This window comes from Penicillium rubens, assembly GCF_028828025.1.
Source record: "Penicillium rubens strain IBT 27055 chromosome Unknown utg000001l_segment0_segment0, whole genome shotgun sequence".
In the NCBI taxonomy this organism is placed as follows: domain Eukaryota; kingdom Fungi; phylum Ascomycota; class Eurotiomycetes; order Eurotiales; family Aspergillaceae; genus Penicillium; species Penicillium rubens.
Window position 1 is genome coordinate 1749648 of NW_026890599.1, and position 15602 is coordinate 1765249.

A 15602-nucleotide genomic window follows, 5' to 3' on the forward strand; every position below is an offset into this window, starting at 1 on the left:
CAGTGACCGGGTATGAATGTACAAAAATCGAACAATGCAATGAATAAAATCAAGGAGCAAGAGGACTACCGACAGCAGGCTTGTAAACAAGACTCTTGCGCCTAGCAGCCTCCATACGGAAGCGACGCTGTCTCCTGGATTCTTCATCTTGCCCATCATCCAGCATGATACTCGCAGGCTTAGCACTTGGGAAGAGACCTCGGTTGCTCTGCTTTGGCGGGCAAGACTGCTGGACAAGCTTGGAGCGATTTCCAAGGAACCCTGGTGTAGCGGGCGACATGCCAATGGCATCAAGGTTGGCAAAATTGTATCCAGGAGTAGCAGGGAATTGGTAACTATCAGCAGAAGATTGTTGCGGGGGTGTGGACGGCATCTCCCGCTGGTGGGTCGGAGGTGTGATCTTGCGGAAGCCCTCGACGGCACCCGGGTTGACACCACTGCGACGTCCACCAGCAGATGGTGCGGGAGATTCGGAAATGCGCACGAGTGTTCCGTTCACATTGCTGAGCGCACGAGGCTCCATACTCTTCCGGCGCTTGGCGCCTCCGCGCGGGATGATAGAGCTGTCAACCGCGTACGGGGTTTCGTCAAGCCATTGGTTTTCCCGTTCACAACTATAGATAACTGTCAGAAAGGCTGTGTAAAGGTAGGTGTACAACATAAACTTACTCGAGGACCCAACCGACTCCCACACACTTGACAAGACCCGCTGCCTTCTTGACTTTCTCCAAAGTCCGCAGGCCACCATCCTTGTACACAACATGGGTGATGCCAACTCTCAAGTCCTTGGGCTCTACATCATCAGCCGGTGAGAGACTGGAGCGAGGGTTCCAGGACCAGGACTTCACACATCGAGCACCCATTTGCTGCAAAAGTTCTACAAAGATACCAGAGGCATCCTCACCCTCGGTGGTATGAACATCCACATGCACGACTGCTCCATGCAAAGCCTTCTGTTCAGTGCTGATGCTGCGGCGCTGCTTCTTGGCAGGGCTGCCGGTTGCAACGGGAGTATTGGACGCAGCCATCACAGGTGCTTTCACACTGATGCGTCTGCTAGTGATAGAACGGCGTTTTGGTGTAGGACTTCTGCTCACCCGTGGAGATTTCCTGGAGGGAGACAGAATCGGGACAGTATCATTCAGTGCCATCAAGGTTGGCTTGCGAACACGTGGGGAAGATCGAGTGGGGGATGTGCTCGATAGGGACAGACCTCTCTTGCGGGACAGCTTGAGAGGCGATACGTCGCCTTCGGCTTTCAAAGGTACTTTGGACACTGTATGAATAGTGCGCAACTCATCAGGTTGAATTTGCGCCTTCATTGGGGTAGACGGGAGAATCGAAGGACCGAGGTTCTCTTTGTCCTCGAGTAGATGGGACTCTTGGTCCTGATCTTGCGGGACTTCGGCGGCAGAAGTATGCTCCTGTTCAATGACTCCCGAATCAGGATCTTCGAAGATATCAGTGCTTGTTCTTGGCGAATCAATTACTTGATGGTCTTCATAGATGGAAGATCGCCGTGGAGTACGTTCATACTCAGGGCTTATACAAGTATCATTGCTTTGAGGCTGAAGTGGCGATTCGGCAAACAAAGAAGGGTTTTGTGCCAAAGGGCTCTTTGTCAGATCAGGATACGACACACTTTCAGAATTGGTTGGAGGCCCCGTGTTAGTGCGGTCCAAGGGGCCTACTAACGAGAAAACTCCCCGACGACGCGGTCGGAGTGATCTAGCTTGGGAAGGGGTGTTTTGTTCCCAACGGTCAAACCTTTGTGCCAATGGCGTAAAACCTAAGCTAGCCTCAGCATGGGGCTGGGATTGATCAGCAACACTTGGTGTGTTGAAGAGGCTGGGTGCCATTAACGCAGGGCTGTCAATCTGTGTTTTTGGCGTCCAACTATTTTCTTCATGCAGGGGCGTGTCAACGATGACGTTGCTGGCATTCTTGGCATCTGGAGTGGAGTCATAATCATTCTCTGAGTTGTCTGGGCGATTCAAGGCCAAGCGAATGGATTCACTGCCTGTGAAACTGGGTCGTGGCGAAGGTGTCGCTTGCGTTCTTTGGGGCGGAGTTGCAATATCCTCGACATGGCCGCTTTCATGTGACGAAGCAGGCTTTGACGATATTGTAGCAAACTCAGGCTCAGTCTCCTCCATTTCATTATCCTCGCTCAGCACATGTTCCACTTCCTCTGGTTGATGAATAGCCTCTTCTTGCCATTCTCTTTCACTTTCCGAGGAATAATCCAAGGGAGCCGATGGCTGGGCTTCATCGCCACGGGTCAAATGCAATGGTAACGTGGAGGGCGAAGCAACTGCACTCGGCTGCTCTTCCATGTCTAGTTCTTGCATCTCCGTAGTTTGTGAGGCATCTGCGGTTGACTCTTCGGACTGTGATCCAGTATCAAGATATTGGGGTTCTTCCACCTCGATCTCGTGCTCCGGTACCGCCAGCTCTTCTTCAGGATAATTCGTGTCCTCCATGACTGAGTCTCCCACCTGACCTTCTTCATCATGCAGGTCATTCTCCGCGAGGTGTGCATCTTCCATGGCGTCGAAGCAAATTGTTTCAGGTTCCTCGTACTCGAATTCATCCTCGTCATGGAAATCCCCACCCTCTTCTAGGTCTGATGCTTCGTGGACTTGTTGGCGATGAAGATCATTTGCTGCCAATTCGGCGTCTTCCATCTTGTCAAAGCAAATTGTTTCAAGCTCTTCGTACTCGAATTCGCTCTCGCTCTCGTCTTGGCGATCTTCGCCTTCTTCTGGGTCTGAGGCTTCCTGGACTTGTTGGTCGTGGAGATTATGCACTGCCAATTGTGCGTCTTCCATGGCACCAAAGCAAATGGTATCGTCTTCTTCGCGGTCGAATTGAGCTTGGTCTTCAAGTTGTTCGCTAGCCCCGGGGCCTGAGTTTTCCTGGGGCTCTTGATCATAGAGGTCGTCCTCCGTTGCCATATTGGCCTCTTCCATGACGTCAAAGCAAATAGTTTCAGGCTCTTCGTACTCGGGCTGAGTCTCATCTTGAATATACTCAATTTCATCCTCTTCCATGTCTGATTCTCCCTCGGCTTCCACCTCTGGGGAGAGAGAGTCAGTGTTTCCATCATCGAATGAGTCCCGGGCTACTCCTGAGGCAGCAATATCTTCCTGGATAGGAGAGATCGATGATGCCTTTCTAGCAGAAGACAGCTCAATGCCAAAGATATCTCTAGCCACATCCTCGACCATTTCGGTGTCCTTTTCAAAGGCTGCTTCGTCGGGTTGGCTTTCCCGTGGCAAGGATTTGGGGGTGGCGGGTTGTGTGGGTTCAACCGTCTCGTATGAGGCTCCACCATTGTCCGTGGCTTTGCAGGAGCCCACAGATGCATGAGCAGAGAATATCGAGTTTTTGAATGGAGAGGCTATTCTCTTTGCAGGGCTTTGAAACAGGGGAGTTCGAGCAGGGGCTGCTGATGTAGAATCCTTGGATGGCGATTGCAAGAAAGAAGCACCCAAAAAGCCTTTCTTAGGTGACATCTTCAGCGGAGAAGTGCGTCCGGGTGTGAAATCGGGAGCGGAAATCGGATTCACACTATCCCGGAAGAGACCCCCACGATTCGGGGTTTCTCTCATGGAGAACTGGAAGGGAGATGATGGCGCCGGTCGTCTCGCAGGGCTAGACATGATCATAGAGTCACTGAAAACAACTGAATTGCCCGGCGGAAGAGCGAGGTGACCATTATCTGCGACAGCGTTCTGGCTGCGGTTTGGCGTAAAGTTGATTTTCCTGACTGGGGAGTTAAGACCGATTCCGTCTGATCCGTGTTTTGGTGATGGTAGTTTCGGGTCGCCATTCTCGTCCATGAAGCTGGACGCCTTCTTGGGGGTAAAGTTGATCCTCCGTACAGGAGAGCTCAGTCCAGTGGTCTCCGAGCCATGCTTAACAGGCGAGTGAACAACGAGTCTGACCGGATCCTTGGTATCGTCCTTGATTGTGTTTAATTCATCGTCTTCTCCATCGGAGCTTGCGTAAGATGATAGAGACTTGGCCACCTGCTTGGCCTTCTTGGGAGACAATGGTTGGCTCGCATCTTTCTTCGCTGCAGCTGGCTTCCTTCCGCGAGTACCGGTCGTCGCAGGCTTGCGAACTGGGGTCGCTCCAAGCCCGGGCTTGCCAGCGCCCGCGCCTTTGGTCGCTACTCGTCGACGGCCGGCAGCGGGAACCTCGGGCACAACTTCCTCAGCTTCGGAATCCGAGACATCCTGGAATTTCACAGTCTTCTTCTTGGCGGGCCCACGCAAAAGATTTGAGCGCATTGTTGTCGAGTTGGTCGCAATCCTGATTTGGGTCGATTTCGTCTCATCTGCTGTACCGGCGGCCGCACGTGTGCGTCTGCCTGTGGTCGCCGTTTCACGGGTCTGAGGGGCCTTCGCTGTTGTTCCCGCTCTTGGCCGTCCCCTAGTTTTAGGCGCTGCTTCAGGCTTGGTCGCCGGAGCTTCTGCAGGCAACGGATTCTTCCTCGGTCTTCCAACGCGCTTCTTTGGCACCTCGGTTTGTTGTTCTAGCTCATCTTCGCTGGCGTTATTTCGAGGTTTCGGCTTGTCGGCGAGAGACTCCGGCGCAGCCTTCTTTCGTCTTGCAGTTGCAGTTGAAGTTGCTTTTGGCTTAGTAGCTGGGCGACCAGGAGGGCGGGCGCTGGGTTTTGCGGGTTTGCTTGTGATAAATCCCAGCTCATCATCGGACTCAGCATCGACGGACGGGGTCGCAGCCCGTGCTGCTGGTGTGGCTCTTCGAGGGGCTTTTTTCTTCGCATCAGCAGCAGCTGTCGACTTTGTTGAAGCTCGTCCCACCCGTTTTGCAGGGTATTCCGGGATTACTGCAGCGCGTGCCATGTTGATAACGGGTTATTGTTGATGGTCGCAATAGTTAGTATTGGCACGCGACGCTCATGGCGGGTTTGGGTCGTCAAATGTGATATCGGCCCGATGTCGTAAGGTCGCAAGTTGCCGGTCGAATTAGGTGCATGAAAGAGGAAGCAAGGCAAAGCAAATAACCCACTGTGGAGGTGGCGGCTGATCGGAGGTTGCTTGTTGTGGGCGTTTCCCATAGCAACATGGGCACGTGACATGATCTGCACATTCACAAACACACGTCAACAAGGGTGTTATAGGTTGTCAGATTGATGCATACGGATGAAAATCAAAACGAGACAGCAGAAGAAAGACAGATGCCTGTTCTTAATCATGTATTAACCCAAACAGGAAGTTCAAAATCTTCCCATAATCTATAGTCGCTCGATATATATTTCTCCTAGACGTGTACGGTGCATTACTAGCGTTATATGAATTCCAACCCATCCTATTCAAGTTATTTTCAGGAGTCATATTCCCTAAAATACATTATACCTCAGCCACTCGTTGGATATCGATTATACAGATCTAACTGGAGGATATCATGGATTACATCTACAGTAGCAAGTCTAGTTCGAGAGCCGTAAGTAACTATGTGCCAACGGGTAGGTAGAAGAATGCCGAATTAACCATAGTCAAGTTACGAACACTTTGCCTTAATCATACATTTTAGCACGAGTTCGGTTTGATCAGGAGCAGGGCATGTGTGTTCCAGGGATGTAGATTTCTAATAATAGAGAGGAGGGATAGTGCTGTACTGAGGTGCAAATATGTTTCTTGTATGGTCATATATGCATTACCATTGAATTGAATCCCATGGGACACGAAGAAATCTAAAAATAAGGATACTAGGAATATGAAAATAAAATTGAAATAAGGCTCGATGACACATCGACCATGCTTTTGAAAAAAGTGTATCAAAAAGCGAAAATACATGTTTCGAATGGGAATAGGGAATAGCTGCAACATGGCAGTAGGCAGAAAAAGAATTCATCATGTCTAGTTATACCAGGATGAGCATCGCCAGACCGGCTGCGACAACCGTTGAAAGCATGGTGGGCAAACTCACTGAGGCCATACTATTATCAGCCAGGTAAAACGCTGGATCATAGGATTCCGGTCTGGTGGAGTTCACAGTGCCGTTCCAGCAGTACCGGTCGAAACACTGGCTGCAGATATCCGGGAGAGTGGTACCCGTGCGCTCGAACGAGCGGCTGAGGATAGCGCAGCCAACACAGGCAGTCCAGTTGTCGTCGAGGGTGCTGTTGGCCATTGTGGCAACCTCGTAGCCATTGAGAATTATATTGTCACGCTCAGCGTCGTCGGTGCTTAGTTGGAAGGTTGAGATGTTGGAGTGGTAGGAGTAAGGGGCATTGGGAATGTACACAACGAGAGGCGAGGGACCGGTCTGGTTGGAACTATCACAGCCAAAGAAGGACGGGCGGGTGCTGAGGCCCAGGTTAATGAAGGTGTTCTGGTCTGGAACCGCAGGGAAGGCGGTGCCGTTGGCGATACCGCTGCTATTCAGGCTGCGCTCGTAGGTCGCAACCAGGGAGGTGCCGTTTGGCCAGAAATAGTCAGTGTCGGCTGAAGAGTCAACGGCGAAGATGACATCGACATGGCGCTCGGGCTGGATGAGGGGGTGCAAGGGGACGTTCTGTCCATCCTCGCCGCCATCGACGACGTCCAGCAATTTTTGTGCGGCGTACGGCGACGAGTGCTCGTTGTATTTATAGAAGGGGTTGGGATCGTACGAAGCGATGTCGTTTTGCGATTTGTCTAGATCGAACAAGATGCCGTTGAAAACATCCTTTATGAAGCTGGGAAGCGAAGTGGTGTTGATCTGGAGAAGGAACTGGTTGAAGAGCGAAGAGGAGGTTCCGATCACAAAGCCAGCACTGTCAAAACCGCGGATGCAGCTCTCGTTGCTCGGAAGCGAGCCACCCTCGAACTTAGAGCCCAGGTACTCGAGGGGAACGAAACCAAAGATAGTAGGGTCAAAAGTGCCGAACTCCCACGGGTTGAACTCATACACGGTCGAGTTGCTGCCAATGACTAGCTCACCGGGGTTACGGCCATCAGCAACAACAAACGGCATAGGGTAGTCTCCATCCTGGAATTCGGGGGTGTCAGCAATGGAAGACCAGGTATAGCTGAGTCCACCATTGCTAGCATTGAACATTTGATAGGAGAGTGCGCGGCCCCTGTGCCCGAGTTAGCTAACACGAATGCTTCCCGATAAACAGGGGTAACATACCAGATATCGGTGAGAGTAGTATCAAAGCCAGCCTTCTTCTTCCCGTCGACAGCATCGGCGAGATCCTTGTAGTAACCGGCAGAATCCAAAAGCTGAATACCACCAGCATCAGGACCCTCGATGATCGAGTTTCCAAATTGCCAGACAGAACCAGCCTCGTGCGTCTGCAGCTTGTCGACCGTAGTGAAGTTATTGATGTAGATTGAACCCAGCAACCAGCTACCTCCACTCAGACCAGAAATATAGGTAGCAGACTGCAGCAGACCACCCAAATGCCCCGTCGCCGTCGCATTGTCCGTCCGGCTATCGAAAGCCTTGACTGCGCCGGCACCGTTCATCAACGCACGCCACCCACCGCCTGAAACGGCAATACCGATATTCGGCAGACTCGACGAGTTGCCGGAGTGTTTATCGAGGTAGGCGCCGACGTCATAATCGCCGACTTTCACATGTCCGAAGAAATCCTTCAGCGCCGACAGGGTCTTGCCGCGGCGAACTTCTAGCCATGATGTCTCGTTCGTGGACAGCTTCGCTGCGCTGCGAACTGTCGGTCGGCTCGCCGGGCAGCTGACGGATGTCGGCACGTACCCGTCGGGCGCATTGGGGAGGGCTCGTTGCACACCTGCGAATGTGATATCATCGGTATCGAGCGCGCCAGGAACAGCGATTGCGCCTGCGAGAACACGGTGATTAGTGTGGGGAAATTATTTTGTTGACGCTTTAAAGGTCCAATTAAGCCAAGAATGGAAATCCCCAGGGGGGAAAAACAACGCGAGGAAATGCGCTTACCGGGCAAGCCCAGAGCAATCGAGATCAGCGCAAAAGTCTTCATGACGGTTAGATCACGACTGTGACCGACTGTTAATCGCGCAGGAGACGTAGAAAGGAACGAATTCCCATGTCCTAAGGGGTGATACTTATGCACCGAGGGGAAATCCTTATGCACCGGGCCCGCCGGAAGCTTAGCCAAGGCCCCTACCCAATGTCCCAAAGCAGTTGTCTTGGTATGTACTCCATCTGTTCATAGGGATCACGAATCATGGCTGCCGAGTGGAGTTTGGAGTGATGTCAATGATGCCGAGCGCTCCGTTTTGCTTTAAAAAGCACCAAGTATAGAATGAAAATCACTTTTCTTCTGAGGCCCAGGCCAGCCCTGGACATTACAGGAGATAATCACATCGGTAAGGCTGCCCAAATGAGGCTGGACAGGGATGGTGAGATTATTATCATGTGATACGAATACGATAACTGTGGGTAAGTACGGAGTTATGTGCCTAGGCATCCGCCTTTCAGCAGTCATTATTGGAGTCGCATTCATGAATCTTTCCAGGGCTGGAAGTGGACTCGTCTTACCGCACTCCACAGTTAAAAGGAGTGGCTAAGGTACGAAGTACAACGGGCATGACTTTGAGTCCGATGTGGATCTGCTCGCAAAAAATCCATCAAATCGAGAGATCGTAATTGGATTAGACTAGAATCAAGCAGTGCAATCTCCCGTATTCGTGTGTATTATTATTACCTTTTAGATACAAGGCTCCGAGGTTGTACTCTAAGCCGTTGTGGCGTGTGACTTGGCCTATATGGATGTTGGTCACAAATCGAGGCACTAGTATTAGGGCGCAAAGAAGGAGCTCAGTATGACTTAGGGAAGAAAATTAGTTCACTTGGATCAATTGAAATTCAATAAAAAGTGTTGGACTTAACCTTGGAAAGATACCATCGTAACAGAACCAACCCTAAAACAGGGTAAAGAAAATCAGTTATCAGCTGAATCAGTCGGAATTTGACAGAAGCGTTGGACTTAACTTTGGGGAGGCAGCCTCCCAGTAGCACCAAGCTAAAGCAAAGACACATTGTTTCAGACACCCAGTCTCAACCACGACCAGGGCCATTCTCGACATGTTCGACCTCTGCCTGGGTTTGGCTGGCCTCCACATGACCCTCAGGCAAGTTGTTCAACTCGTCCTCCTCCTTATCCAGACCCCAGAACTGGAGAATGAATAAGGTCCCACCGACAAAGGTTAAGATGGCGAAGACGGCGTAGTTCCAGATCAGCAGAGGGTCCCTGGAAAGCGTTATCAAAGCCTCGGCAATGGCAGCGGAGATGGCATTTGTGAACATATTGATAGCTTGGATGAGGGAACGCATATTACGGGGCGCCTTGGAGTAGGCATACTCCATTGAGGTGATGACGGCAAAGATCTCCGATATCGCGACGAGGACGTAGGAACCAGTCTGAGCCCAGACAATGAGAGGAGACGGGTTGACGCTGCCATCGTCATTGTAACAGTTGTTAGCTCGGTAGCCGCAGGGCGAAGTCATGTAGATGTAGTACTGGATGATAGCAGCCCATATCATGGAGAGCGACGCCAGCCAGAAGCCAAGGGTAATTTTCTTGATGGCCGTGAATTGAATGCCCATTCTGCGCAACCCGGGGTATAGGAGCGTGTCACAGAGCGGGACAAAGATGAGCAGCGCCAAGGGGTCAATGTTGTTCACAACGTCGTTTGGGACGCCCTTCAAGGTCATCGTGCCAGCCTGTGCGGTGAGATTGTTTGTCAATTGGTTGTAGGCCAGCCAGTAGACCGGGAAATAGCAGAAAACTGCACAAGCGGCAAATCCACGGCGCACTTCGTCCACCCACGCATCGTCAAAGGTCATCCACTTGGGCCGGAGTCTGGGTTCGATGTTAGAGGGCTTCGCGGTGTCCCAAAGAGTGCCATCGTGAGTTCGCTTCCAGAGGATGTATGGGTTGTAGTGCCAGCGGCCGCGCATACAAAACCAGAATGTCTTGACGGCCTTGTAAGTCACCGAGCCGGCCGGATCAGACTGGCGATAGCGCTTGCGACCCCACCACATGACGAACGGAGTAGTCAAGAACATGAGCGTGGGCAGCAAGAAGGCCAACCAGAAGCCGATATACTTCTCCGCATATGCCATGCCAATCTGACCCGTCAATGCGCCCACGTTGATAAACAGATAGAAGTAGTGGTAGATACGGCTCTGGGTGATAGTAGGGTCGATGACGACACGCTCACCTGTTTCGAGTGTACGGACTCTGAGATTGACAACAGGTATCTGCTCGACAACAAGGGCAGATATGTTCGGCTTAAAGCCACCAGTGCCCAATCCCATGATGATTACACCCAGGATGAACACAGCGAAGGAAGCGTCAGTGTTTGTGATCACCGGCGGGATGGCAGAGATAACTAGAATGATGTGACCTAAAATGGCAGCCGCGATAGACCAGGAGATGGTCTTGTATCGGCCCCAGTACTCGTCGGCGATGTAGGCACTCACTAGAGGAAGGCAGTAGCACCAGAAGGTGTTGAAGGTGTTGATGGCACTGGCAGTTTCGACACCCTTGCCCAAAGCACCCGAGACACCCTGGGAGCTAGGACCACCAGCACCAGTTGCATGGTTTGATCCGGGAGGACCATTCGGGGCAGGAAGGGGGAGTGCATGGTTCACAAAGTTAGAGTCTGTTGCAATGTTAGGATCATTTCTCATGTGACTTTGTATGGGGCTGTGGATCTCTTACAGAGCACCTGGGTTCCATAGTAGGAGAAACGCTCGCACAATTCAACAAATGCGACGGTGTAAACCACCCAGGGAATCGGAGCTGAGACGCGACGCAAGGCGTTTGGGCCATGGAGTTCATCTGTGGTCGGGTCCTCGTCACCCACACCAAGGTCGTAAGACTCGGGGATGATACCTTTGTTGTTCTCAGTGGGAACTGGCGCACCTTGCGAAATTGTGTCGACAAGTCCGACGTCATTGACAGCGAGAGAGTTCGAGTCCAGGCCTGTCGTCTGAGCCGCCATCTTGGATAAGAAGGAGACCAGCACAGGGTATGGATGAGAAACAGTGATAGGGACGCGAGTAAAAGGAAGAAAAAGAGGAGGATGGAAAGAGAGAAGAAGTAAACAAGCGGTAGGATTCACGCGTTGGGACTAAAGGTTAGGACTAAAGGCGGGATGCTAGCGAGTATAGGACAAGCACACCTGGTGAATTCCCTCACTTAGATTGCTCATAGTAAATCTGTGGCTCCAACAGCAGTCAACCCCTTTTTATGATATTACAACTCAACATCAGGTGAATTAATGACCAAAGCAGCAATTGAAGACATAGATGCAGCATATGCCATAATATGTAACCTGGTGTTACTATGCAGCCTCACCAGACAATACCATCGATGGTTCCAGAAGGAAACACAATAGGTACCGAAATCAATGGCGCCAGCATTCTATTGTACATAATATTCTCCCATTGTCAGACTGCCGATACAGTTGGACATATTGAGAAGGAACAATCGAGCCTCAATTGAGACCTAGCTGGATTGAAGTGTAAGGAAGCTCGGGATGAAGAAAGAAGTCTGATAGAAAATGTATAACTAGTTAGACCTCGGTAGGCGTCTTAAGGCAAGGCTTGTACAAAGCTTGATACATTCATCCTTTTGATGTGGCTTGCGTCTTTTGGCATGACCTTCCAAGATACCATGTTGTGTGCTAAATTCGGATTAGAATAATGTCATTCACCCCAAATTACTATAATAGGTTCTTCATCTCCACGGGTGGCTGCTTTAAAAAGCACACTTGTTGCACTTTGGAGCCCGAGAAAGGAAAGCTTAGATACCGAGTTACACGATGAAGGTTGTAGAGTAGACCTTTCGATACATAACAGATTTCACTGAAGAGGTCACTACAAGTCTGTAATACTAGAGATAGGATTTGGAGGTCGTAGGCGCGGGGTCACAAGGTAATAGTGTTTTGGGGTCTTGCTAGGAAATATCAAATATAGACCGCCGCAGGATCTATATGCGGCGACCTTGCATGCGAGGCAGTCTAATGGAGTACACCTTTGGGTGGTACCTGGTCTACCAGTATAAGCTTTCTAAAAATTTTCCTTCAGACTAGGCTCGGAAAGGATTATTGTGACCGCAGAGAACTTGTTGCCCTTGTCATGTAGTTGGAATCAAGAAAAACACAGTCGGCTCCATCAGGTCTGATTCCCTACAAGTTCCTTGCAGAGAACCCTGGAAGTGGCAGCAGGACTACGCACACTACGCACATCATCTTAAAGCAACCAATGAGGTATCTTATATTTCAGCAAAGAAATCCCGAAGAACCAAACTGGAATGCCAAGCCAAGATGGCAATTGCCTTAGGTCATAGAGTGCCCTAGCCCTGCGACCTATAGTGTGTAGTCTTCATACACGTTCAATAATAGACTGAGGTCTACACAATATTCAACATAAAGCCATTTCTTCGACTATTGTGGTACTTGGCCAAGCAATCACCTCTTAGACTACTCACCGCTGTCGTCATTAAACAAAATCAATCACGACACCAACATATTCCATCCATGCTCCTAGAAGACCAACACGTGCCAGCTCAAGTGACTACTTGATTCAAGTACGCAAGGATAAATCCGGGTTGTTTTGGGTGCCCAACAGGTAATTAAGGCATCCCAACAGTAAGCGAACATGTCCATTCCCAAACAGTCAATATCCTCGACCAACTCTGATTGGTCCCAGTTCCCCACATCTTCCCCAGATTTGGTGTCAGTCCCCGGTGGGGTTCCATGGGTTTTGGCGGCTGAAACGACCTCAGAATGACATTTGTATTTATTTTGCACTACCCTGATGACGATTACAACGGCCACGTACCTATCACGCGATACTGTCTGACCTGCGGGATACTAGATTAAGCAACGAGATCCTCTTTCAGTACGTGTATCCCTAACATTCAATCTGCTTTGGATTAAACCTTAAGTTTGTCGATTAGCCTTGTTGAGAGGTCAGGTGGTTGAACTCCGGCGGTTTGGGTATGTGGTACATTCCGACTGGATGGCTGTACGCGGTTATTTTGTCGGTGAGGGGGGTGTGTTGGGATTCGGGTTCTTGGTGCCGGTTGAGAAACTGCTCTCAAGGATAAAACATAGACAAGGCTACGCATGACATTAATATATGTCATTGTACAATGAGATGGCGCGTCCCGATCTAACTCAAGGTGGGTCAAGATTAACATGCAGCTAAACTCTAGAATGGAGATGAAACGCTTGAAACAATTACAATGACTATTATTTAAGTGATCGACCTGTATTCTAACGTCGTCATAGGATTCAAAATCCGCCAAGCCAATTATCGCTGTCCAACAAAGGGCAATGATCAAAATCAAATTCCCAAAAATCAAAGCCCACGCTGCGCTATTCCCACCCAATAACCAAAAAGAAGAAGATGCAGAACGCCATGCAATGAGAGAATGAGAGACCAAAAGAATATAGTCACGCGCAATGATTGAAAAGGCAAAATCGAATCTCAGCCGTAATTAATCTACCATGCGGCGTGGCCGCCATCCATGCGCAGGTCACTTCCAGTCATGAAGCTGCTAGCATCGCTGAGAAGGAAGACAGCGGCGCCACGGTACTCTTCCGGCCGGGAGAGACGGGCAAGCATGTTCTCCTTGGGCCACTGGTCGCGGCGTTCGGGGAACTCGACAAACAGCTTCTCAACCATAGCGGTGACAATGTAGCCAGGGGAGATGGTGTTGACGCGGATGTTGTAGGTGCCCCATTCGGCAGCGAGGTTGCGGGCGAGTTGGATGACAGCAGCTTTGCTAGCGTTATATGCGGGGCAAATAAGGCCCTGTAGGGAAAATATGTTAGATCGCTGAAGGCCAGATAGAAGGGCAGGATGTGACATAAAAGTGGAGAAGTAATCCATAATAAATAAAGACAGTCTGGGCACGGAGGCACTAGGTCTACGCCGACAACAAGAATGCCAAATGGGGTAGGAATGATAAATGGCAAAATGGAAAGGGGGAGTGGGAACGTACGCGATTGGCAATGGTACCGCTCATAGAGGCGATCATAGCGATACTACCTCCGTTTCCAAAGCGAATCATTTGCTTAGCCACAGCCTGGGAGGTCATGAACACTCCCGTGACGTTGACTTCGAACATGGTGTTGCTGTCCTTGGCCGAGTACTCGAGCGCTGGGGTCTCCTGCTGAATACCCGCTGCGGCAACAAGACCATCCATGCGGCCCTCTTCATTGGCGATGGTCTCGATCACACTGTTCAGAAGTTCTGTGTCACGCACGTCAATACGACGGTAGTGCAATTCGGTGCCAAGCTGAATTGCGCGCTGCTGGATCTGTTCAAACTCGGGAGCCTGGTGATTGATTGGTTGTTAGTTTAATGCTAATATAGAAGCGGATGGATCTGGTGATTGTATAAACCAGATCCATGGGATGCAGGAACTTACCGGCTCTTCCAGGCGGTCGAGTGCGTATACCTTCGCTCCGGCTTCTAGGAGTGCCTCTGCCTGGGTCAATCCTAGACCCCGGGCAGCACCTGAGACCAACACCACCTTCCCAGCGAGACTGAACTCAGGCATCCTGGCCTTCTGGCCCAACACGACGGGCTGGGCGGTCATAGGAGCAGTGGGAGCAGTAGTGGTTTCGATGGCGACAGACATTGCGATATGTGTACTGGTATTATGTGAGAGTAGTAATGGACAGAAAGAATATATATAAAGGCGTCAAAGATTCTTAGACGGAATGACTCGTATATAGATAAAGAAGAATGAAGATGATTCAGTTGCGGAACCATGGACCAGAGAATCGACTCTCCTTAAATACATATTTGGCCGGAAAAGTCAGGCCGAACCAAGACCAAAGCGCCCCAGAGTGTGTCTCGTGAGCAGAAAGAACAACCCGAAAAGGAAATCCAGACTTGGACCAAGGGTACTGCAGAGCGAATTGAGTCCAGGCCTCCCGGAATGTAGGCTAAACGGCTGTGGCGAGGTATACGCATACCTACAAACAGAGTTAACACATACAACATACAATAATTATCTACGATAGTATAGTGCTAGGATACTGTATCAATTGATCTGTCAAATAAAGAAACTTGATATTTGTTTAGATTGCCTCATCCCACTTTCCCATAAAACTGAGTGAATAACTATGAATTCAGGGATAGCTAATCCAATAGGAGTACCGGTCACCAGACATGATGAAATCCACGATAGTTTCATTGACGATAGATAATGCGTTTGGAACCTAAGGGATGGCCGGATTTCTCATTCGGGAAACCCGTCTGGGGATTGGGAACCCGGGGAACGCCAACGCCACTCTAATTTTTCGACACTCAACATTATTTTTCTTTCTTTGAAAAACACATCTATTCAGGTGACCCGACCCCTTGAGAGAACTACGCGTACATGCACAAACTGCCGAGCCTCGAGCCGGGTCTTCTAGAAATATTTCAAGCCTCAAAGTACTATCTGGGGTCAGGTGGTTCTTTGCAGATCAATGACTGAATCGCTACCAATCAAATTCGTACATTTGGCCTGTGATATGTGTTCCTGTCCGATCGCCCCGGCTCCAAGGTCGCGGCCCGGGCGAAGAGAAATTCATTGGTCAATTCCTGTTCTAAGGTCTGAAGATTTT

The 15602-nt window shown here is 50.2% G+C and overlaps 4 protein-coding genes across 4 annotated transcripts; all 4 read right to left on the bottom strand.

Annotated features, from left to right (window-relative positions):
* Window positions 1-49: 49 nt before the first annotated feature.
* N7525_000700 (uncharacterized protein) lies at window positions 50-4874 on the bottom strand (the record flags this gene model as incomplete). The annotated part of the gene is made up of 2 exons (XM_002562086.1): window positions 50-614; window positions 670-4874. 2 exons carry the CDS (start codon window positions 4872-4874, stop codon window positions 50-52), a joined length of 4770 nt encoding a protein of 1589 aa, XP_002562132.1.
* Window positions 4875-5895: 1021 nt separating this feature from the next.
* Window positions 5896-8190, bottom strand: N7525_000701 (lysophospholipase family protein; the record flags this gene model as incomplete). The annotated part of the gene is given in 4 exon segments (XM_002562085.2): window positions 5896-7096; window positions 7150-7822; window positions 7939-8166; window positions 8184-8190. 4 exon segments carry the CDS (start codon window positions 8188-8190, stop codon window positions 5896-5898), a joined length of 2109 nt encoding a protein of 702 aa, XP_002562131.2.
* An 831-nt stretch (window positions 8191-9021) lies between these two features.
* Window positions 9022-10973, bottom strand: N7525_000702 (uncharacterized protein; the record flags this gene model as incomplete). The annotated part of the gene is made up of 2 exons (XM_002562084.1): window positions 9022-10631; window positions 10691-10973. 2 exons carry the CDS (start codon window positions 10971-10973, stop codon window positions 9022-9024), a joined length of 1893 nt encoding a protein of 630 aa, XP_002562130.1.
* A 2509-nt stretch (window positions 10974-13482) lies between these two features.
* On the bottom strand, window positions 13483-14626 carry N7525_000703 (putative short chain dehydrogenase; the record flags this gene model as incomplete). Its single annotated transcript, XM_002562083.1, has 3 exons — window positions 13483-13794; window positions 13985-14320; window positions 14414-14626. 3 exons carry the CDS (start codon window positions 14624-14626, stop codon window positions 13483-13485), a joined length of 861 nt encoding a protein of 286 aa, XP_002562129.1.
* Between the last annotated feature and the right edge of the window lie 976 nt (window positions 14627-15602).